The sequence below is a fragment of the Canis aureus genome, chromosome 4, assembly GCF_053574225.1.
Source record: "Canis aureus isolate CA01 chromosome 4, VMU_Caureus_v.1.0, whole genome shotgun sequence".
Classification (NCBI taxonomy): Eukaryota; Metazoa; Chordata; class Mammalia; order Carnivora; family Canidae; genus Canis; species Canis aureus.
The window spans coordinates 42,674,255-42,700,216 of record NC_135614.1 but is presented as its reverse complement, the minus strand read 5'-3'; the positions used below and the strand labels follow the sequence as shown (position 1 = coordinate 42,700,216).

Below are 25,962 nucleotides of genomic sequence, written 5' to 3'. Positions count from 1 at the left end.
ATTTATTTAGATCTTCCTTAATTTTTCTCAACAGCATTTTTGTAGCTTTGAATGTATGACTCTTGTACATATTTTGTTGTATTTATAACTATTTTGTAATTTTATGTTATTGTACATGGTACTGATTTTCAATTTCCTGTTGTTCTTGGCTACCGTGCAGTTGATTTTTTTGTATGTTGACCTCGTATTATACAGCCTTACTAAACTCATCTATTAATTCTGGTGGTTTCTGTAGATGTCTTAAGATTTTCTATATATTGTCTGCAAATAAAGACAGTTGATCCCTTCCTTTCCAATCTGTATAGATTTTATTTTTTCTTATCTTATCACACTGGCTAGGACCCACAGTACAGTGTTGAACAGAAGTAATCATAGCACACATTTTTTCCTTGTCTCCAAGGAAATGTCTCCATTCATCCACCATTCAATATAATGTTAGCTGTAAGTTTTTACATAGATTCTCTTTATCTTGTTGAGAAAATTCTCTTCCCTTGTGGTTTTTCTGAGGCTATTATCATGGATGAATATTGAGTTTTATCAAATTACTTTTCTGTGTCTACTGAAAGGGTCATATGGTTTTCCTTTTTAGTTCTATTTATACATTACATAATGTTGATCATCACATTGATGGATATTTGAAGGCTAACCTAACCTTGCATTCCACACTAGGTTATAACATATTATCCTTTTTACGTATCACTAAATTCAGCTTTCTAAAATTTTGATACAGGTTTTTATATCTATATGTATGACAGATAGTGATGTATTCTATAATTTTTCTTCCATACCTTTTATTCTTTGTTTATTCTTCTGTATCTTTGCCTTGTTTTAGTGTCAGTCTAAGGCCCTGATAAAATAACTAGGGAATTGTTTTCTCCTCTCCTATTTTCTTAAAAAGTTTGCATAGGGGATCCCTGGGTGGCGCAGCGGTTTAGTGCCTGCCTGTGGCCCAGGGCGCGATCCTGGAGACCCAGGATCGAATCCCATGTCAGGCTCCCGGTGCATGGAGCCTGCTTCTCCATCTGCCTGTGTCTCTGCCTCTCTCTCTCTCTCACTGTGTGCCTATCATAAATAAATAAAATTTAAAAAAAAAAAAAAAAAGTTTGCATAGAATTGTTACTAGCTCTTACTTAAATGTTTGATAGAATTCCCCAGTGAAGCCATTAGGCCTAGATTTTTTTTAGTTGGTTTTTAACTATAAATTAAATGTTTTTTAATGGACATAGGGCTATTCCAGTTATTTACTAGATCTCGGGTAGCATTTGGTAGTTTATGTCTTTAAAGGAATTTCTCAATTTCATCTGAAGCTCACCTGACATTGACACAGAATTATTCATTATATCTCATAGTTATACAATTTGATTTCTGTAAGGTCTATGGTGATATCCCCTCTTTCTTTTTTTTTTTTATTTTTTATTTTTTTTTTGATATCCCCTCTTTCATTCCAGAAGTTGACAATTTGTGTCTTCTCTCTTTTTTTCCTGATCATTCTGGCTCTAGATTTATCAGCTTTATTGCAAAGAACCAGGTTTTAGTTTTCAGTGATTTCTCTGTTATTTTTCTTTTATTTCATTGATTTCACATGTGGCCTTTATTATTTTCCTCCTTCAGTTTACTTTGCTTTTCCTTTTCGAATTTTTCAGGCAGAAACTTAGATTACTGATTGTAGACCTTTCCTCTTTGCTAATATACACATTTAATGCTTTCATCTAAACACTGCTATAGCTGTTCCTCACAAAATTTTTATGTATTTTGGGTTTTTTTTTTCTGTTCAGTTTAAAAATATTTCCTAATTGTCCTGCTCATTTCTTCTTTTATTAATAGATTGTTACTGAGAGGCACAGTATTTAAATTCTGTATGTCTAGAAGTGTTCCTGTTACCTGTTATTGATTTTACTTTAATTCCATTATGGTCACAGAATATACTCAATGTTATAACCTTTATATTTATTGGATCTTTTTTATGGTTCAAAATAAATGAATGTTCCATCAGCACTTGAAACGAATGTGCATTCTGTTGTTGGGAAGAATGTTCTATAGTGGTCTAATTGATAATGCACAGATTTTCTACATTCTTACTAGTTGTTTGTTTTTTACTTATTTTGTGAATTACCAAGAGAAAAGTGCTGAAGTCTAACTATAATTATAGATTTTTCCATTTCTCCTTTCAGTTCTATCAGTTTTTATATAAACTATTTTAAAGCTGTGTTATTAGGTATATAAATATTTATGATTCTTCTGTCCCTTTGATGACTTTTCCCCTTTATCATGAAATGGCCCTTTTTATCTCTGGTAATACTCTTTAAAATATATATATATCTATTTTGTCTGGTATTACCAGCTTTTCCAGCTTTCTTTTGATTAGTGTTGCCTCTTTTTCCATCATTTCATTTTTAATCATCCTATGTCTTTCTATTTAAAGTTGGTTTCTTGTAGACAGAGGTATTTTCTATTGATTTTGTAACAATTTTTACAAATTTGGTGGCTTAAACCAATGTAAATTTATTATAACTATTTTTTATTTTTTTTAATTTATTAACTTATAGCTATTTTTATTTTTTAAGATGTTATTTATTTATTTGAGAGAGAGCACGTGCGCATGTGTACTCAAGTGGGGGAGGGGCAGAGGGAGAGAATCTCAAGCAGACTCTACATTGAGCACAGAGCTGACACAGCATCCAGTCTCACAACCCTTAAATCATGACCTGAGCCAAAATCAAGAGTCGGATGTCCAACCAATTGAGCCACCCAGGTGCTCCATTTTATAGCTCTTTGGATCATAAATCTGACATGAGTCTCAGTAGGCTAAAGTAAAGGTGTCAGCTATGTTCTTTTCTAGGAGCAAATCCATTTCCTTGCCTTTTCCAGTTTCTAGAGACTATCTAAATTCCTTGGCTCATGGCCTCTCTTCAAAACCAGCAAGATTGCATCTATAACATTCTTTCATAGATACATCTCCCTCTGATTCTGACCTGCTTCTCTCTTTCACCTTTCAGGACCTTTGGGATTACATTGGGCCTACCTAGATAATCCAAAATAATCTCCATATTTTTCACTCAGCTAATTAGCAGTCTTAATCCATCTGCAATCTTATTTAATTCTTTGCCATATAATCTAACATATTCATGGGTTCTGGGAATTAGCATGTGGACATATTTGCCTAATATGCAGCATATGTGGGTCATATTTTTATATCAAATCTGACTATCTCTGCCTTCTAATTAGTGTTTCAACCATTTACATTTGATGTAACTACCAGTGTATTTAAGTTTAAATCTATAATACTGCTATTTATTTTCTTTTTATTTTAACTGAGCTTTGTTTCTTTTTTCGTTTTTTATTTTTCCTTCCTTCCTTTGGATCAATTAAATATTTCCTATGAATCCATTTTATATCCTCTATGAGTTTACTAAGCCAGACTTCTTTATTTTTAATGGCACTCCAGGATTTCTAATCTACACCTTCAAGTAATATCATCACAGTTTGCCTTCAGATAATCACAGTCTCCTTCTTTCCCTCTGTATCCATTCCTTCTGGAACTCCAACTACACATGTGTTACATATCTCTGTTATTAGTCAAAGACTGGATGGAGGGGCACCTGGTGGCTCAGTGGTTGAGCATCTGCCTTCGGCTCAGATCGCAATCCTGGGGTCCTGGGATCAAGTCTCACATCAGGCTCCCCTCAAGGAGCCTGCTTCTTCCTCTGCCTACTCCTCTGCCTCTCTCTCTCTGTGTTACTCATGAATAAATAAATAAAATCTTTTTTAAAAAAAGACTGGATGGAAAGGACTCCTTTAAAGGCTCCCACTCTTTGAAACTACGTCTCATGAGTTCTAGCTGCCTCAGCCTCCCCAAGTTCAAACGGTTTCTTTTCAACTTAGTGAGACCACTTGGCTTTGTTTGGGTTCCTCCTTTCAGGCCCATAGCCTGGAAAGTATTTAGGGCAATAAGCTCGAGTGATTGTGTAGGTGTGACCCCATTTGTTTCCCTCCTCTCTGGTTTAATAGGTTTGCGTTGCTTGTTGTGCAATAAGAGAAAAATGTTTCATATTTTTGTTCTGTTTTCTAGTTGTGTATGGCAGAAGGAAAATTTCTCATAGCAGTTAATCCTTCATGGACAGAAACTGAAGCTTAGTCTTTTCTTATTATAGTTTGGCTTGACATTCTTTTGTCTCATATCATGGTAATACTTTAAGATGTTTAATTAGTTACAAGTGGGTATGTTGTTCTCAAAGTGTGGTCTTGGTCCAAGAATCTACATTTTAACAAGGCTCTCAAGGGAGTTCTTGATGGGGTGGCATTATGAAGATAATACTAAGTAAGTTCCAGTGCTACCACTTGTTGAGTGTATGTTTGTGGACAAGTACTCTGTGCCTGATGCTATCATAGGTATTTTTAAGATACGTACTTCGCCTTTGTCATTCTCAGAATTGCTATGCATACCAAAACTGGGTTACATACTCTAATAGTGCTGTTTGTTCTTATTTCCTACTTGATTGCAAGTCTCCAAAGGACAAGACCTGTGTCTTGAGGTACTACTTTATTCCCAGTGCCTAGCATATAATAAGTGTTCAATAAATATTTATTGATTAAATTAATTAGATTATATTATTTTCGTTATACAGTTGAGTAAGCTGTGGCTCAGAGAAGTGAAACAACTTGCACATGGTCGCACAACTAATAAGTGCCTGATCTAGGAGTCTTTCTAACTCTAAAACCCATTCCTCTTCACCTCACCACCCTGCTAGATCTGTCTAATATAGGTCACATTTTGGCAGATGAATCATGCTGTGTCTTCAAGAAAAAGGACTATTGAGAGTAACCGCTTGGGTTTCTCCTTTTCCAACAAAAATAGATCTGCAAAGAGGCATTTATAGTTATTGTTTGGATTTCAAGCAGGTCTCAATTCTGCATTAGCCTTTAGAAAAAATGAGAGGGAGTCACACAAAAAAACTGAATCAGTGATGAAGTAGCAACTCACCTAATATGCTTAATGTGATATTAAAAAATTTTGGTAATCAGCATTTTTAGTTTCAGCCAGCTATAATATGGGGAAGGAGAAAAGTGAATGAGAAAAATAATTCTATGTTCTGTCTTTTTAATTGTCCAGCCACCATCCCCGTCCCCACCACCACTATCCTCTTACATACAGAGACCAAGTGCAGGACTTACAAAGCTGCTCTTAATAATGACTCTCAGGTCATTCATTCATAAGTATCAATTGTGCACCTACTATGTACTTGGCAGTACTAAAGAGAATAAGACAGATAAGGTCCCTGCTTATGTGAAGCTTAGATTCTAAAGGGAGAAGATAAACAATAAATGAACACACACACACACACACACAAGAAAAAGTCATGATACATGCTAAGCAAAGATTTGAAGTGGGATAATGATTGGAGAATGTTTAAATGTGGCTTCCCTCGACGAAGTGATAAGGGAAGGCCTCTGAAGTTTAGCCAGGGCAGGGACAGGGGTGGATTCCAACAAGAAGTAAAGGATGGCACAAAGGCAAGAACTAGAAATGGTGGAGGCAAGCAAAAAGTTGAACCATTGTAAACGTTTCACCAGACCCTTCCTCCAAGAAAATGTTCATCATCAATAGCATATGTTGTTATTTTGAGCACATTCTTGAACTGGAGGAAGTTGTATGAATATAATATGGGAACAAATCATTCAGGAAATATTTAGAAATTTTGAGACCTTGTACATTAGTTTCTCCCACCAAAAACATGCCAAAGATGGAAGAAAGCTATGAATTAGCCAAACAAAACGATGGGCTTGGTGTTTAAGGTATTGGGACAAGCCAGGAAAACACGTGGAAAGTGAAAAGGGGGAACATGCTGTGTGGTGGGCACTATGTGAGTCTTTACAGGCTTCTTGCTGATTTCTCATAAGATCTTGTGAAGTAGGTGTGGCAAGCATGTTTTACCGAGGTGCAAATTGAAGCTCCAGAAGGTCAAAACATCTAGAAAATATAGATTCAAACCTAGACCCACCTATTTCAAAACTACTACACCACCCATTCAGACCTTCTGGTTCTGAAATTTTGAGCCCAAGCCAAATGTTAGCTCAGCCCTGTTACCATTCTCCTGACTCAGTTAAGCAACTCTTTCCTCTACAGTTAACTTTTCAGAACATCGTTCCATGATGACTCTTGGGGAACAGAAGGGCTATTAAGGATGCATGGGCTTCCTGGGGAGACTGGGTGCAGGAGAGAAGGAGCATTTGGTTGTTTCTAGTGCCAAACAACAAGTTGCTGGAGAGGACAAAGTGCCTATCTGGTTTAAAAATTGTATCTAAAATTATCTAAATCATAGATGAATCCTTACAAGATTCTGAATACCAAGAGCTAGGACAAAATATGAAAATTCATGACTTCTGCTCATCCTTTTATGTCAGGAGAGTTTCATTATTTGAATCTCAAATAGTAGCTTGAGCTGCAAATAAAACCAATAATAATACACAGTCCTCAGCACTATTCATTCTGTTTTTTATCAAATGGCCCTCGATCCTTATGATTCTACACCTTTCAATCTACCCTAAACTAACATTTAGCCATTTCGAACTCCCCAACCGTAAATCAACCGTAATGGAAGCTCTTCTTCTTGCTTTTATTGCAAGGATATATGCTCCAACCTTCATGTCTAAAGTGTTTACCTGGCTTTTTCATAGCTGACTCAGTAGATTGGAACCTTTTAATGCAACCTGCATGGCATGTGGTCACCAAATCTATGTGAAGTCTTTATAATTTTTGTGTGATTGATAGCATATTGTTCTTCACTGGTGAGGGAAACCATATCTATTTCCTGCCTGCTTCCTTTTGTAGATATTAAGTTACTTAATCCATTTACTTTCATGATTGGGACTTCAGACGTAGAAATGTGAAGGAAAAGAGAAAAGCAACCAAGCTCAACAAGTCTGTGCCTGACTCTTAGGCCCACATGTTTTCCACTGCATTATATTACCTCCTGGAATTATACAACCAAAGCTCCCTTTTCTATAATGTAACCCAATTAGTGGGGGAAAATAAACAGTTAATCATTCAGTCAAATACCATAGTTTTGGGAGAAAAAGAGCTCCTTTCTTCAAAGGAAAATAATAGCACCACAGTTTGGTTACATATATAGCTTCTATAGCTCCACAGTTCCCAGAACTATTGTGCCTGCCCATCTTTTAGACCTCCATACAACCCCTCTTAGTCCTGCATCAGTTACCATTATCTCTGATTTTAAATGTATTCATCTATCTGTATTTCAGAACTTTCCCCCAGACTACCTCTTTCTATTTATTATGCCATTCTCTCTGAAACAATAAATATGAAAGAGTTTTTAAACTGTGGTGTTATACCAGTTCTACTGCTATAGTATTATTACTAAACACAACTCAGGACCTTCTGAAACCTTTCTCAGATTAGATTTAGAGGAATTAGATTAGATTAGAAGAATCTGCGATTCTTCAGAAAGATTATATATTCTTTAATTCAGCTAAGAGTGCACTTGTTTGTTTTTTTAAGATTTTTATTTATTTATTTATTCATGAGAGACACAGAGACAGAGGCAGAGACATAGGCAGAGGGAGAAGCAGGCTCCCCACGGGGAGCCAGATGCCGGGACTAAATCCCAGAATCCTAGGATCACGCCCTTGGCAAAGGAGGACACTCAACCACTGAGCCACTCAGGGATCCCTGTGAGTACACTTCTAATCTAAGAAAGGCACACGTGTCTCAGAAGCTCAGAGATTATAAGGAGATTAATGATTGCCTAGGGAGTTCATAATCTACTGCTTCCCAGCCCTACTCTCCTAGTCCACATTCCTCAACTGCGCCTGCCATTTTGGCCATTTTTTGAAGGTTTTTAATTGTTTCTCTCGCCATTTCTGTTACTAACCATAAACTCCTCAGGATCCTGTCCAGGTGTTACCAAAAAATCAAGGCAGTGTCATGCTATGAATCATAAATATAAACTTTTGGTTAAGCTACTTAACCTCTGAGATTCATTTTTCTCATTTGAAAAATGCAAATAACCACACCTACAATATACAAAGTGGTTATTAGAAGTAAGTGAATAATAATTTTCATGTACAAAGTAGATAATAAGTGGTTGCTGTATCATGTTACTCACTTGCCTTTAAAAGAAAAAGCCTTAAAAAATAAAAATAAAATAAAATTTTTAAAAAGCCTTAAGTAACACCTCTGTTGTCTTTCAAATTAAATGTAATATCTCAGCCCACTATTGGATGCCCTTGAGGAAGAGCTCACCCTACTTTGTCACCCTTCTGTCTTATGACTCCCTATACATTTTTTTTTAATTTTTTTTTGACTCCCTATACATTGTTTCACTCAAACCAAAAGTCCTGCTCCAGAATACAGCCTCCTCTTTTCATTGTGAGAACAAACTAGTAGTAACATCATCTTTTGAGCCCCATGTGTTTTAAGAAAGTATTTGATGCTTGCATATATTTTTATTCAATACCTAGTTTTAATATCTACTTGATTTTAGTGGTTAAGACTCCAGCTCCTTGGGATCCCTGGGTGGCACAGTGGTTTGGCCAAAGCCCAGGGCGCAATCCTGGAGACCCGGGATCGAATCCCACGTCGGGCTCCCGGTGCATGGAGCCTGCTTCTCCCTCTGCCTGTGTCTCTGCCTCTCTCTCTCTCTCTCTCTCTCTCTTTTTTTTTAAAAAAAGAAAAACTCCAGCTCCTTGTTTATTTTCATACAGTGACTCCACAGTCATCTAGCCATGTGGCACTGGACATGTCACTTAATCCCTCACTATTCTTGTCTGTAAATGCAAATAATAATAGTAACTATTACAGTGAGGATAATAATATAACTATTATTATGAGGATACAAAACAGTAATTCATGTAACTAACACAGTAAATATCAGCTGTTTTTGTTATATGAGAATTTCTAGTTGTTTTCTTCTCATTCAACTCTGCAAGATATTTTACAAATAATGAGAAGGGTTGAGTGGCTCTTTCGAAGTAACAAAATAGGAAGTAATTGGAAAAGAGAAGATTTGAAACCAGAGCTGACTCCAGAATTCCTGCCTTCCCACCATACCGTGTGCCTTGTGCTGATCTCTCTATCTGAAAAATGTCCTTCCTTATACCTAACTAAAATAACTTTTCCAGGTTCATCTCAAGTTCTGTCTCCTTCAGAAAGTCTCTATGATCCCCATCCAAATGTGATGTCTTCCTCAAAATCCTCATAGCAGGGACTCCTGGGTGGCTCAGCAGTTAAACTCGTCTGTCTTTGGCTTAGGCTGTGATCCCGGAGTCCTGGGATCGAGTCCTACATTGGGCTCCCTGCATGGAGCCTGCTTCTCCCTCTGCCTGTGTCTCTGCCTCTCTCTTTCTGTGTCACTCATTTGTACCCAGCATTGTGTTCCGGTAACTTATATACTAAATCATGAGAGCTTTGACAACAAGGTAGGGGTTACCCCTGAAACAGAATACTTTGCCCCAGGTCTACACCCTGTTTCGTCTGAAGCAGAGCACTTTGTACCCAATAGATATTTAATAAAATCACTTGTGTTAAACAGAGGGTCATTAAGGTCACAAATGGAAAATTCTGTCCAATTCAATCCAAAAATAATTTACTTACTAACAAGTTTTTATAGCAGGTCCTGTAGTAGACACTGGGTTTAAAGAGATAAGCAAGGCAAAATCCCTGCCCTAGTGGTTTTTTTTAATTGGAGGCATTATAATTAATCAGATGAAAAAAACACTTCAGTAATGCGAAGGAATTCTCATTTATTGTTCGTACAGATACAGTTGTCTCCTCCAGCTGCTGTACCAGTTTAGACTACATCGTCACCTACCTCTTCAAGCACATAGCAAAAGAGGGCAAGAAGCCACTTCGATGCAGAGAGGCTACCCAGGCCGGTCAGAGACTATTACATTTTATGCAGCAAAATCCAGATGTCCTACAGCAGGTAACTGGTGGTTGGTCACCTAGCTTAAGAAACAGAGTTTCCCAGACCCTGAATATCTCTTAGAGTAAATGGTCTTGTCAAGGCTCTTTACCAGTTATTCTCTAGGAGTATTTTCCCAGAAGATAGAGTAGCACACAAGCCTCACCTCAAGAAATCTCTTAAGTCATTCATCTTCTCCCAGTGAAGCTAGAATGCTAAAAAAAGGATAGCTCTTCCAGAGGGCTGAGAGAAATAAAAGGCAAAGCCAGAACTAGAAACAGTCAAGCTCTGGTTTCTTTCCTGGAGCCTCTAATAATGTCTTCTTAAGTTTGCCCTGTAAGTACTCTGGTACATCAGGAAACTGCCATTTGCTGAGCTCCTGGGCGGTGCCAGGGAGCTTTGCTGAGAACCTCCCATTCATCATACCGCAACTGGTCTTCTCCTCATTTAAGATAAGAAATCAAGATTCAGATAGATCATATTCCCCAGAACATTTAAGTAATAAATAATAAAGCCACAACTTCTTTTATTTTCAAATGTGCTTTGTGAGTGGCTAATATGAATTAGGTCCAAGTTTAATACTGTTTTTGAAAAACTCACTTCTGCAAATCACAGTAACGGCATGCATAAAAGTAAATAACACATGCCAGAAATATTTCAAAGAGAATAATAATACCATTTTTCTGTGGTGATACCATCACTATGGTATTTTCCAGTTCCACTAACTGTGGAAACTTTATACTGCTTCCAGTTGTTTTAGTTTGCCAATATTATCTTCGTAATAGTTTGTGGTTTGCAAATGTAAACACTTTTAAGAAGGTCATTAGTCAACAAACAAGGTGCCTCTGAGTAAAGAAATGATGAATGTACAATGAGCTAGCTGTGGATGAGTTTTTCTTCCTGGCCTTTTTTTTTTTTTTTTTTTTTTTAAACAAATCTTCAAATTACATAAACTTATCTTTGGTGATGTCTCAGTTAACCTGTTGTTTTCTGAGAAAACCTTTCTGTTTTCTTAATTACGCAAGGAGATGCGTAATTAAGATTTTTGTGTAACTAGACAATGTACTGTAGGCCTGTAGGTATTTGGTGTGACCCTGGAATTGTTATGACATGTTGGTGATAAAGAGTAAAGAGAAGAGATACGTAGCACATGTATTGAGGACTTTCTGTGCACAAAGTGCAAGAGCCACTGAGACTCATAGGACATAATTTCTCTCCTTGAAAAGTTTCTCTCAGGTGGGACAGAGATGATTGATTAGTTATTAGGTAACTAATCAGTTACATGGTAATTTGATTAATATAGTGGTGACAGAGATTGGCACTCTAGGTGAGGACTTTCAGAGAAATCTTCTCATTTACACCCCCATGACAGCCCTGAAATATGGATATCATCATCCCCATTTTACAGATGAATAAATTGAGACACAGAGAGAGCAGCTGGGAAGTGGAATGTGAACCAAGGTCTGTTTGGCTCAAAAGCCCAGGTCCTTACCACTTACATGATTGATTCTCAAGGGCTTAGATGGTAGGGATAAGATCTCAGATTCACCAGAAATGCCATTTTAAACTATATATTCTATTGAGATTTGGGTGTACCCTTTCTTCCCCCTCCCCCACCTACCCCGCAGTAGCCTCTAATACTGCCAAGTATTCCTGATGTCTTAGGGTCTGGAAGAACTAGACTCTAATGACTCTGATACTGTCAGGAATGTGTCATAGCCCTCAGGTGTTCTGCAAGGAGAAGGCTGAAAACCACAGATTTAAAGCATGTAGCCAGTGGAGAAATAAATGCCCATGGATTGGCCAGAATTAGACCCAGCCCCTACCCCACCATGGCAAATGATAAGTCCACCACTAGATCCCTCTTGCCAGCACTCAACTTGATCACAATAATGTCCCATAAACTTTGGTAGAAACTTTCAGGTTGGTAGATTTTACCCAAATCAATAGGCTGTTATCCTAGACAAATACCATCAGACCATGCAGATCAAGTGATGTGGTTGTACAGGAGACAATCAAGTTTGTTTCTACTCAGAATTACCATGCATTTGTTGGTTTAAGTAATTTCTGTGTGTTAATAATACTTAGTAATCCTTTACTTTATAAGAATATGACTCAGTAGTGATATATCTTTATTAACAGTGGAATACATTCTATTTATTTGGAATGTAGGCTTTCAGATAGCATTTTAAATATTAATGACTGGTCTCTGGTAGTCAGCATAAATATGATTTGCATTAGCACTAGGTTATATCATCTTGAGTGCCTCTGATGTCAACTGTTGGGTATAGTAATATCTGACATCATCTCCTTAGGTCACTGACAACTTTGACCTCTATTCTTATGCACAGTTTCTGTCGTCTCAAAAGCTCTTTTGAATTGATTTGAAATTTTGACTCTTCCCTTTATGAGGCAGTAAAATTGATAATTATTCAGATGGGAACTGAGCGCTGAGTGAAAAATCAATTCAACCCGCTCTCTGCTGCGTATAAAATTACTTCTGAGTCGGCTGGACTGAACGGATGGCCGGAGTAAAAGCAGCAGGCAGGAGCAGTGGGAAGAATTAGCTGGACAGAGCTAATAGCCTGAAGGGGTGGACTCAGAAAAGAGGGAGTGGGCCAGTTGGGGGTTATTATGAGCAAGGATGGGCCCCATTGATCATCTGTTTACATCAGCTTTCCAAGACCTTATAAATCAGCCCTGAAGAGCAGCAGAACTCAAGATTCGGCATCTTACCAGAGGGACTTTGTATTAGATTATTCTCATTTTCACACTCAGATGAAAAGTGAGCCATTGATTATTCATTGGTTGCCCATTAAATGCTGTTTTTATAGATGATTTGCCTATCACTGAAGGTAATGAACAAGGTGGCTGCTTTATAACTCGAGGTTTCAGTTTTCAAGGCATCTGTTTCGGTTAAGTAATGCCTAACCCTATTAAAAGAAATGGGTTACAAATTGCTTAACAGTGCTGAAAAACTAGACCCTAATGACTAGTTGTGCTTGGAGTTTAGAGAGGATTTGTCAGCTCTTTAAACTGATGCAATGATACTGCAATTATTTACTAGTTTGAACTGTTTTCCCCCCAACCTGGATGTATATTGCTGGAAGTGTAATTGCATGAAGGGTGTCAGTTCCAAACTGCAAAAGTTTCTCTCCTCAAGCTTCCATAGCAAACAAAGCATGAACCCAAATTTAAAAGGTTTTCCAACATCCTTGCAGGACTTTCGATTGGTGTACAACAGCCTGGGAAGCCTAGTTTCAGCACCTCTCACCTGGAAATGCGCTAATTGTGACCCCTTATGTAGCTTTAGATCTTCAGCATTTTAAAAATATTCTCCAAATAAGCCCTCTTCCATAATCTGTAAACAAATCTAACTTTGCTACCATTAAATTTAGTCCATTTGAAAATCCACTGTAATTAAGTGAATCTATTGCAAATAAGAATTACAGTCTCGCCAGCATTCCTTGGACTTAACAACTGAGGAAAACCCAGTTTACATATATTAAGAATAAATATTCCCCATGTGTTTTTATGCCATTAGAAAGATAAACGAAGACTTTAAGAATAAGCCAATAGTAACAGTGATTAGGCACAGATCTGCTACAGTAATTTGGAAAATTAAATTTCTATGTGAATTCTTTTCAGTTTTATCTCTGGTCATGTTAAGTGTTTGCATCCATAAGCTTTAAATCAGCATTCATTTAGTTATATCACAGAGGGAAAGATTTGTCCAAATTATGTAAGTGGAGGAGTGTGTCTTGTAGAATTAGAGGGGCAGTTCAGAGATGTGGCTGATTCTTTTTCAGATTATAAGAATAGGACACTGATGCCAAATGCTTCTCTAAATCAGAATTGCAGCTCTCAGGAAGTACTCCAGAAAGATGGGCACCCTCCTCAGAAGTAGAACCAGGACTATGTGGTGGTCAGTGTTAGATTATGCCATTAACTTACTAACAAGGGATTTTTTAGCAATGATATTCTCAAAAATCTGAATACATTGAAGGGAAGAATTAGAACATTTAGGTTTGAATTTATCTCACCCTCATCTATTTAACTATTTGGTATAAGTCAGCTATAATAACGCCCCCCCCCCCCCCGAAAAAAAGTTCTAATTATGATTTTATCTCTCTTTCACTCCCACCTTCCCTTCCTCCTTCAGTTCCTCCCCTCCCCCACCCCCACCCCCGCCCATCCACCCCCAACTTGGGATTTAACGGCAAATTGTGAAGAGCTGTCAGGAGCTATAAGACTCATACTTGAGTAGGGGTGTATGCTGAAGGAACATTCACCCGTTTCCTCAATCAGTCAGTCAATCAATGAAAATTGCTTTTGTTTGGTGCTCTTCATGACATGCATCCCAAAGTGAATTATAGCAAAAGGGAACTCATCTGCTCTTTTCTCATTTTTGTGTTTAGATTGAAATGATACTGCTCAACATTTTGACATACCATACAAGACATCTTTCATACTTGAGATTTCATTCCCTAATACTAAGTAGGAGAAAGTGCAGTCGCCTATTTAACTGATATTGAGATTTTTGCCTATAGAACCTCAGCAGCACTCTCACAGTGGGAAACACTTAAGCAGATGAAGTATATTCATGCCTCTCATCCTCTTAAAAATAATTAGCTAGATTTTCTATTGTTAACTAAAGATATTTCCAGTGGACCCTAAATAGAAAGTGTGCCCTCCACATGACCCATTAGCTCTGTCTCATGGATTTGCCACTTTATTAGCAAAAATACGGCTGTAGATTGGTACCAAAAACACATTATGAAGGAACATTCGCAATTGGATCAGAGGACAACATGGATATAGAAGTTCTAAAGGAAGCCAGGATTAGGTCAATAGACACCAAAAGTAGGACATGGGAACCCACATTTCAGGACAGAACTGGTTTTTGCACATGCTGCCATGATCTTGGTCGTCTTCACAGTACTCTGTGCACGGGCTGTATATTTATTTCTAGGGGGGAAAAATAGGCAAAATATAAGCGCTTACTGTGTACAGGCACTAGCTTAAGTTTTTTACATATGCATGTAATATGACTTAATCATTATAGTATGTCTGTGAAGCACTGCTACTATGATTGCATTTTGTAAATATAGAAACTAAGGCACGAAAAGATTAAGTAGGTAACTTTCCCAGGGTCACACATAGTAAGTGGAAAAACTAAAATTCGGCCCTGTTGAACTCTAGAGTTCACATGCTTAACCACAAAGCTATAGTTTGTTGGTGGCTACTAATGTGAGGTAGTATGTATGTTTTCAACACTCACACTGAGGCAGGTTGAGCTTTCCAGCAAGTCCCACTGGGGCCATCCTTAAGGTAGAATGATTTAGAGCAGTTATCCTCTACCCCAACTTTGTACTGCAGCAGGGTGAAACAGATGGGCAGTGACCTAAAGAGACAGTGGGCAAGGGAGAGGGAGGTTGTTTTGCCAGCTGGTACGGAGAGTCTTGTGCTTCCCACCATCACTGAGGCAGAGCGAACAAACATTCCCTTCCTTTCCTCTACACCCACAACTAAGCCTTAATTCTATAGCCTGACACTGAAAATATAAAATGGAGTGGGACGTGTAACCTCAAGGAGGCCAGAGTCTAATAGCGTCACTATCTCATTATGTTCCCTTGTTCCTTTCCTTCAACGTCTTTGAGGTAGCTCTTGAGGTTTGCCCAACCTGGTTTTTCTCAGAGGCAATATGGCAGCTGTGAAATGAAGGTGGGGAAGCAACAGGTGCTCTGTATCCGTCCTCTGTACCCAGTGCATCGCATCTTCATCCTCACTCTTACCCCTGACTCATTAGTATAGAATGCCAGTTGTCACCTCTTTCTGGTTGCAAACAGCTTCTCTTCTCTAAAAGAAACTTCTACTATTGGGTACCATTAGAGCTCTTAAGAGCTTCTCACATTAGCAAGTCTCAAAGTGATAGCTCTGAGCATCCCTCTCCCTATCCTTTCCATTCTACAAAGTATCACAAACTAAGGTGCCTTAGAGAGCCAAGCAGAAAACTTGAAACTTAGGAAAGAAACCTAAGTTGAGTACACATCCTGGTCCTATAGCAGGAGCCTCCACACAGGGCCAGCTCATTCTTACCCAGCAAAAAGGTAGGACCCAGTGTTACCTCCCTCCCAAAGAAAACCAGAAATCCAGGTTTTTAATGTTGACCACTGACTGAAAATTTAAAATGAAACAAAAAAGGAGAATGCTCTGCAGGCCAATGCTATATGTCTGGTTACCAGTTTTCCACCAATGTATTATGTAATCCTAGAGGATTTCAGAACTAAGATCTCCCCAGGCATGATCCCTGATATTTCTCGCAGCCGTCTCATGTGGCAGTGCTGATGTTTGGGTAATTTTTGAAGCACACTTTTTTGTTTACTTGTTTAAAAAGGATGCTGTTATTTTGCTCTTACATTTGATTCTATACATAGGTCTCTATTAAAATTTAAAGAGGGCATTTATTTACATTTGGGTAGTGTCTTTGCATACAAAATGGATGCATTAAACAGGCAATGAAACTCAGTTAACACCTCCCAAACATTTTTTTCCCCAAACATTTTTTTAATCTTGAAATAACTGTATTTGTCTGAGACAAAGATTAAAGTTCAGTTTGGTCAAGTAAGTGTGTGTGTGTGTACATGCAGTCTAATTACTAAATCAGAATATCAGAGAGGACCACGGTTGGAGAAAAGTAACTAGGCAACAGCCACATAATAAAAGTCCAGAAGGGGGATCCCTGGGTGGCGCAGCGGTTTGGCGCCTGCCTTTGGCCCAGGGCGCGATCCTGGAGACCCGGGATCGAATCCCACGTCGGGCTCTCGGTGCATGGAGCCTGCTTCTCCCCCGGCCTATGTCTCTGCCTCTCTCTCTCTCTCTATGACTATCATAAATAAATAAAAATTGAAAAAAAAAATTAAAAAAAAAAAAATAAAATAAAATAAAAGTCCAGAAGGGAGTAAAACACATACAAATGATGGATTTGTGACCACCACCCCTAAAAATTAGGTTAGAAAGTTAAAGTATGTAATAAAAATAGAAAAACACAGTTTTTTTTATTAAAATGGCATCTTATCTGTGATATTATAAAATCATGTATCCATCTTTAGAAAGATGATTCTAGTCTAAATTTTTTTGTTATATACCCTATCTTTGCCATTTGGGTTATATTTTTATTATGGAAATATTTGTTGAATGACTACTTCAAGTATAACCCAAAAAATGGTATTTAAAACAGAAAAATCAGTTAAGAGAAAAACCTCTTCTTGATTTATGAATCATCAAACTATCATCAAAACTGTAATAATCTGTCTTCAGTGGAGTACTTTTTCTTCCCCAAAGATCCCCCAGCTTGATATTTGTCTCAGCATCTAGCAGAGTCTAACACTTTGTGATGGTCAATGAATGTCTGCAAAACAAACCCCCTAAAATTGATTTGCAGAATTACAATCCTTAGGCAATGACTTTAGGCTTCAAATCCAGCATGGTCACAGACAGCTATGTAATAAACAAGATGGGAATGCTAAAATGAGACTCTGTGTTTATATACTATATAATGAGCCTGCTGAAATTCCACAAGAAAATTTCATCTTAAACATGGGTGAAGAAAGGAATAATCACTTCAGGTATTATTTCAAATGGTTAACGGAACAGAGAAGTGTTGTTGTTTCTTGGGTTTTTTTTTTTTTTTTTTTTTTAACTAGGACATGTGTTTTTCTACCTCTAAGCACAGTTTAAAGATGTAATCCATTGATGGCATAACTTGCCTTATTAATTGAAAGGGACGGAATCCACCAGATGTAGCCCAAACCAGCAGAGAGTTGGGTGACTAAGCAACAGCAGAGACACCATATTGAATGAGCCAGAATTCAGTCTCCAAGTCATTTATTTCAACCAGTGACAATACATTGAAGCTCCTGTGCCTCAGCAGTGATTGATGGTTTAATATCATATATAATTTTTTTTAATGAAGGAAAACCATTTAAATATGTTACCATTTGCACTGGTATTCTCCTATGTACATAACTGCATTTAATCATTATGGGGATTGTTTTTATACTTGTGTAATTTGTATCCAAGAAATAACTGTCAAAGCCATCTCATGCTGTTGCTGGAAATGGTACAGTGTGCTTCATACTTGAATAGATTCATTCTTCCCTGCACATAATTAAGAGTGTTGGAGCTCTCCCTGCCACCACATAGGAATTCCATGTTTACATTTCTGAGAATGAAAAATTAGCCACAATGTGCTTTTTCAAGTTCCCATTTTCTGGGGCTATGATATTTAAGTACCTTAGTTCTGTACCAGTGTATGATTTGAAGAGTTTGATTTTAGGACTTTTAATATTAAAATGCATAATAAAATTTTATTATCTAATTACAAGAGGGTTTAGCCTCTTATTAAAGTTGCTAAATCAGGCCTAGATTAGCATCATAATAACACAGTTTGACATGGAATACTCAAAAGTCAAGTTCGAAGGAAGGGACAGGGTTTTTTGTTGTTTTAGATGGTTTTCTCCTACACCCACCCCTTGCACAATATAACAAGGATGAAATGCATGTATGGAAACAAACAAGGAGCAATTTGGGACGCTGGAGAAGGAGTGGAGGTGTCAGCCTAGGACGGTACCCTTAGGCAAGGCAGCTGGTATATGTAGCCTTTTGTTTATCTGCTACTGGTTTATGTAGCCTTTAGGCCGGCACCAGAAACAATCACTCCTACAGGGTCAGCTGCTGGTCAGAAGCAAAGTAAGAAAAGATTTTGCGTTCAAACGCACAGCCATAATTTCTGTACAGCTGGCACCTGCTACTGGTGCACAGCATGAAGGTGAAAGGTCAAAGAGGCAGTTGTTCAAAACTCAAGAATGGCTTAAAGGGACTTGTAGATTAATCTGCTTTATTAACTTCTGTATATTAGATAACTATTGCTGTGAATGACAGTACATCTTTTTTAATAAGTCGCATCTCTTTCTCTTTTAAATTAGCTTTTGAGTAATGAATATTAAATAGAAAGCATTTCAAGGGTAATTAAATGAAAACAGAATGATGTCATTTTACAATTATATTTGTATGTTTATAGAATAGGGGAAGTATAATGTTTTCCAAAGAGCTAGAAAAAAGAAAAAGAGCCAGCTCTTCATAAAGAAGAATTTGAAATAAGTAAGTCACATGTCCATTAGCTTTGTATTTCAACTAAAATATATGATGTAGTTTGTGACTTAGCACGAAGTCATCGGGTGCTAGTGGCTTGATTCAGCATTCCCAGGGGCTCCAAGTATTTTCTTTATGAATTAAAGTGACTGCAATCTGTCACTGTTCTTTTATCTACAGTTGAGCCCAGTTTTGCTATGTAGTCTGCAGCAAATGTTCTCAGAATAGCAAAGGAGTTGTAAAAGATGAACAACAGCCATACCTTTACCTTCATATTCATATAAAACAGAGAACATTGCATATGGAAAAAAATGCAGAGTTTTACACACGTTTCACCCAAAATAATTAGGCATGCTAATAACAGATCCTTCACTCAGTATGGCAAATGGCAAGCAAGATAGTTTTCAGCCTCTTCATTAATGGTGATTGGCGTAAGTGGCTATCATTATAAATTAAAAGTTCCCTAAATGTATCCTTTTTGAAAGCCTTTGCAAGGAAAATTTCTAATCTATAGATCAAATACTGACACGAACTCTAGGGAAGTGTCTCACAACCTGTTTTCTTTTTCTTTTTTTTTTAGAGCAAGAGCATGTGTGTATGTGTACAGGATGGGGGGGCAAGGGAGGGAAAGAGAGAGATAATCTTAACCAGGCTCCATGCCCAATGCAGGGCTCAATCTCAAGACCCTGAGATCATAAACTGATCAAGAGTCAGACACTTAAACGACTGAGCCACGCAGGCACCTTCACAATCTGTGTTCTAAAAGGATGGTTTTGTCTGCTCTCACAAATTCTGCATATGATATCTTTTTATGCTGACACAGTGCAGGTAGCAGCAGTTAGTCTATTTCACAAACAGAAGTTATCCAGGATTAGCACTCCCCAAGTTATAACACAAGTGCAGTCTTTCTACTCTGAGCAGTGTTTCTGTGACACGTGAATATGACACCTGAGGCCATCTTCCTGTGTCACACCCAAGCCATCCCAGGGCTCACCAGAAAGATCCCCAACTTGTATGGACATCACAAAGAAGCTAATTATCTTGACCAGAAAAGATTAAGTTAGAAGTGCATCCTCACCCTACCACCCCGAAGTGAAAGAACTTCCACACCTCCTTCTTAAAGATCTAGACTTTTCCTCCATCCTGTAATAGAAGCCTTATTTCCTGCAGGGTTGCTAAGACCTAAGAGGTCACTATGGAGGAGCAACCTCAGACTCAGATGATGGTGGTGATGAATGATTATGATGAGAAAGAAGTGAAAATAATTGGGATCCCTGGGTGGCGCAGTGGTTTAGCGCCTGCCTTTGGCCCAGGGCGCGATCCTGGAGACCCGGGATCGAATCCCACGTCGGGCTCCCGGTGCATGGAGCCTGCTTCTCCCTCTGCCTGTGTCTCTGCCTCTCTCTCTCTCTCTCTGTGACTATCATAAATAAATAAAAATTTAAAAAAAAAAAAAAAAAAAAAGAAGTGAAAATAATTATCATATGCTAAGCTCTGTTCTAAGTGCTTAAATATATATATTTCTTATTCATATTTGTATTCATAAAGTTGTACTGCTTTGTGAGGCAGATACTCTTTTCTACATTTTACAATCAAAATATCATAACTGCGGCTTCAAGAAGTTGGGGAGCTCAGTCACTATCATGCAGCTTCTAAGTAGCAGCACCTTGTGCTCTTAACTACTGTACAATACTATTTGACCTAGAGACAGGATTGGTAGAACAGGAGGGAGCAGGGTGGGACACCCCACATTCATTCATGGGTCAATCCTTGATTGAGCCAAGGGCCCTTCCTTTGAGAACTGATTAGACAAGAAGTAAGCACTTGACCCAGGTTGGCTCACTGAGTCTTCTTCCCTGGACTTAGAAACTGGCTTTTAGAAGTTATTGGTCAGCCTCTGGTCTTCACTTGACTTGAAGACTTGAAAAACCAAGAGCCATGTGGCTGCCGTCCCTTGCTGCATTGCACAGAGAAGTCGATGACAAGAGAAAAACTTAGCTGGCATGCTGGGAGGATCTTGAAGGAGGCCAACAGCCCCAGAGAAAGACTGAGAAAGACTCCACGGGCCTTCCTGGGGCCTTCCCGGCCACCGAGCGACCCAGCTGCACTGCCTAATCCAGGGATCCTCAGGTCACCCCATTTAGACCTGAGTTTTCTCTGTGGTAGTTGCTGTCCTCACAGCCAAAAGATTCCTGACTCAGGGAAGTGTGAGGACAAAATGGACAATGAGTATAGACTCACCTAACACAGAAAAGGGATTTAGTAAATATGTAAAACTTGAAAAACAACGTACAGGTACCAGTAACTTGTTTATGTCCCCTAAGGAGAACATATCCCTGCTGTTCATACGTATAAATGTGAAAAGTGTCCTTTCTAGGCCGTGACTTCAGCGAAATTACCTAGGTCTTCATAGTCCCATACATGTGTTCTACCTTTCTTAGAGTTCCTTGTGCTATACACATTCTCAAGATTACAAACCTTCACTAGTTGCGGGGGAAGTGGGTTACGGTGTAATGTGGATTTGATTCTTGGCTCCAAACTGACTTTTCCTACACACCCTAGACATTTGACCTTGTGATGGCAAGAATAAAAATAAGCTTCAGGACTCTTTCCATTGATATATATATCTTAGGCAAATAACTTGTCCAAAAGTCAGAAAAAAACAATAAAATAGCAGTACCGAGACTATACTAAGGCTTTTTGTCTCTAGATCTCACATAGCTTTTACCTTACCAGGGCTTTAACCTACTCTTCTTTGCTGGCATTTCTCTAGCCTTTATCTCTCCAAGTGACATTGTGAATGGTATGAGAAGCTTTGTGAGTTTCTTGAAAGAATGGTACTGTATAAAGTTAGGGTCAGCTTAATGATGGCTTGATTTATTCATTTTACAGTTATTACTGGTTTTTCATATACTTGAAGGGTAAATAATGGGAAATTTTCCCAAAGCATATTAGTATGCTAGAGTTGTGAACTGAACTTTCATATTCATTTTCTGTCTTAATTCTTGGAGAATTTAACCAGCAGCAACCATTGGTGAGGCTACAAGTTCATCTAATATGTTCAAGAAAACTTCTTATTTGATTACAGTCTGATCACTACTTACAGAACAAGGTAAAGATTCCCAAATCCTCTGGCCTGTCATGAGTTACTGCTACTTTGTAGCTTGCTTTGCAATCAAGAATGCAACTCTTGCATGTTAATTCTTCATCTAGTGATACTTACGAAGCTATAGACAGTGCTTTCAGACTGAGGAAATTCCATCTCCTTTCAGAGTTTGATTTGCTAATTCTAATTCTGTATTTGTGAAGACTTTCTGCTTTACAACAATCAGAGCAGACCAATTCTGCAGTCCATGCACCTGGCTTCAAATACCAGTTATGCTACTTCCTAACTGTATCCTTGGGGTATTTATTTTACCTCTACCAACATACCAACACCTCAACCAGGGTAGTTCTCAGCCTCACTGGAACTGGCCCCCAGGCTCAGGTCATTGAACTAGTCATTCCTGAGGTTATGCCTAGAGTTCCCAAGACTTTACCCAAGACCCATCATCTTCACCCTTCCCCTTTCTGTCATTCCTCAGCCTGCCCTATAACTTTGAACACTGCTACCATGGAAAAGAACAACAGTTAAGTGCATACTTAGTTGAGGCCATGCGAATAAGGAATGTGAAGTAAACTGCCAAGAAGGAGCAATGAGAAGTGCAAGGCCTAGAGAGAATTCTCGCAGGCCCCAGAGAGATGCACCAGAAAGAAAACCCTCAGCAAGAGCTCTGTGTTAATGCCCATACTTAATGTGGCATCTAGTTTTAGATAGGATGAAGAAGTTCCACTCAGGGAACTAAAAGCGTCAATTAGAGTTAAGTGCATTTAGGGATGATTTCTCAAAGACCCTTTAGGATTGGAAGGAAATGACTTGATGGGTGGACAGTAAGAGATTGATAAATACTTGGGCTCCATGAGCTGCTTAAGGCCAGAAGGATCACATTTTATTCAATTCCATACCACAATGCCTGGCACACAGTAGGCTCTCAGTAATGCTTTGACCATTGAATAAGTGTGAGAAATGAAGATGGAGAGGAAAAGAGGGAGGGAGAAGCCCCTAGCACGGCACCCAGTGCATAGTAAGCGTGTAATATGTATGTGTTGCCTGTGTGCACCTAGCACATAGCAAGCACTGATAGTAGAATATTAGTGACTTGAAACATGTGCAGGTGAAAGAAACCTAATACATAACAAGAGGGGCCCATAGCCTCCGCCAGAGGCCTGGCCTGTATTGGAGTCTGCACGTTAAGGGAGAAGCTCTGCCCTCCACAAATGATGTGTTCTTGTCCCACAGAAGGAGCAAACCCTCCTTTCCCAACCCCATCTTTTTTCCCTGAGCCCCCTGCATCATGGGGAGGCTGGAAACAAATTGACAGAAACCTGGAGGAAGGGAACTCGAGTGATTTAAGAGAATGGAAGGCCTGGTTTATGGGGCCAGATTAAAGAAGCTAAATATGTATAGCCTGCCTAAGTGACAACTAAATGGGGCATTTGATAAGTCTATAAATACTTGGAAGATGTAAATGCCAAGGAGGAAAGGGAATTACTTAGCATGGCACAATGGAGTATTGGCATAATGGGATATTATTAAGAAAGGGAAAATGAAGGTTGAACATCAATAAAAAGCTTCCTGACAAAGAGAACCGTTCCTGACAGAGGACACTAGTAAGTTACGTGCTGTGGGCCAAGGGAAATAGTGGCAGTGCCATTTCTCAGGGTTTTGGCAACAGAGCCAACAAAGAGGGAGGAGAGATCCAGCCTGAGCGAGGTGCAGGAGCTAAGCAGGTATCCTTCTGTGTCTGTGGTCTCCCAATCCTGCAACAGGAACCAAGCTGCATTTTCTTAGGGAAGTCCAAGGGCCCAGGCCTCCTAAAGCATCAGACCATCTGGAGAGGGGCTTCACCAGCAGTTTCCCGGTCTTCTGTGTCACCACCAGCTTCATTTAACTTGAATAGCACCCCACTGCCTGCAAGTTAAGGCCCAGGCTTTGTATCACCCAGTACAAGGCCCATCGCAAGACCTGGTCCCTGCCTACCTAATCAGCCTCCCCTGCCACCGCCACCCCCTCCACACCCTGTCCAGTCCCGCAGAACCACTCGCCGTCCCCCAAAGACTTCTCCGGACCTTTGCACCTACCCGGCCTTCTTCCAGCCTGTCTGCCTGTCTTGCTTATTCTCTACGACAGCTCCACATGTCACCTGTGAAGCCTTCCTTGCCTGTCCCCCACCCCCAGGCAGAGTTCATCAGACTCTTCTGGGCTCTCAGAGCCTTCAGTGCAAGCTTCTGCTTGTGGCACTTGCTATGCTGTGTTGTCATGGTTTATAAACTGTATCTCCTTCACGACTTGACTGTGAGCTCTTTTGAGGGCTGGGACTGTGTCTTGTTCATCTCTGTGTCCCCAGGGTGTGACACAAAGCTTGGCACAAAGCAGGTGGTCAGGCAATGTCTGAATAAGTCAAGGAACAGCATTCTATTCCTATCATTCCTTAGGCTTCCTAGATAATTATTAGGACAAACGAGCTTCCAAATCTCAATAACGTATTTGAATCATCTCCTTGGCCTCCTGGCCAGCACTCTCTGCCATTTAGACAACTATAAATAAAAACCCTCAAATCTGAAAGGCAGCCTGCTGTCCTCTGTGGTTTAAACAAAAACTCTAGACTAATCTTTAATGGAAAATGCTTCCGAGGGCCCTGTGAATGTGCCACAAAAATACTTTTTTCTACCCACACAAAATCATTTGAACATAATAAGTAAAATAATCCTCTACTGTTGGTTATGAAGATTTTTAGGTCCATCTAACTAAATCCCTTCAGGAAATCAGGGAGAATGTAGTGACAGATGAGAGACAATGAAACATTGAACCTCCTACTGTAAGGATAATATATTTATTATGAAATACAATATTCATTGCACTCTGCTTGGATGACTGCATGAGATGCCCTCGTGCCATTATGCCTGATGTTGCTCTGTTTTGAAATACGATATTCATTGGGAACTGTTGTGATGACTGTTCAATAAAGTAGCATGCTATTTCCCACTCCCTTCCCTGATTCTGAATGGCCTCAGTTAGAGTTTACTTTATCACTGAATATTTAATATAAACATGCTTGGAGTCTTTCCCAGCATGCATATATATGTACGCCAGTTGGGGTTCATTTCACTGCTCCTTATTTTCTGAGTTCACTGTTGGACCGTGGGTCTGTAAGACGACAGCAGCCTCTCCACCGCACTTAGCGCTCCAGGGGCCATCTAGCACCCAGCGCCTTCTCTCCACGGGCAGTCTTGAATTGGAGGCCATGCTCTTAAAGCTCTGACTCTATCTACAACCTCAGTGGCAGGTTATATTTCTTGGAAAGATCTCGTTGCCTGGGAAGAAAATGGGATATGCTCTCAAGGCTTCTGACCACTCCTCTCTGTCTCTGCTACCAGACTTGCTGGGGCCCTCACCATCTCTCCACTGGACTTTTGCAGTAGTATCTCAACATGTTACCTTGTTGCCTTGCTCCAGTCTCCCATCAGTCATTGTTCTAGACGCCGGAGCTCAGCATTATTCAGAAATCCTTTGAAGGCTGCCCTTTAATGTACTGGCCCAGACTCATTTCTGCATTGAGTGTGACTGTGAAGACCTTTAGAGCCTGGACTCGACCCAGCCTTCAGCTCCCCGCCCTCAGCTCTGCTCCTTTCTACTCAAAACAAAATTTCCCAAAAGCTTCCTGTACAGGGGCTAGCTGTTCCTCAAACATCCCAAGCCCTGTCTTCTTTGTCTTTCCTCATTTTATTTCATCTTCCTAATACATCCTTCTTCCCTGATGATGCTTACATGCATCTTTTAAGGTTCAAG

At 39.2% G+C, this 25,962-nt stretch overlaps 1 protein-coding gene across 7 annotated transcripts in view; it reads left to right on the top strand.

The window, feature by feature from the left end:
• Positions 1-25,962, top strand: part of RANBP17 (RAN binding protein 17) — a 307,665-nt gene that overhangs the window by 269,711 nt on the left and 11,992 nt on the right. For 5 of the 7 annotated variants that reach the window (XM_077895559.1, XM_077895557.1, XM_077895556.1 and 2 more), the window contains one exon: positions 9,775-9,941. The exons of the other annotated variants lie outside the window; for them this stretch is intronic. In XM_077895559.1, the coding sequence (XP_077751685.1) occupies positions 9,775-9,941 (167 nt within the window). The remainder of the gene's footprint in view (positions 1-9,774; positions 9,942-25,962) is intronic. 7 annotated transcript variants of the gene reach the window in all.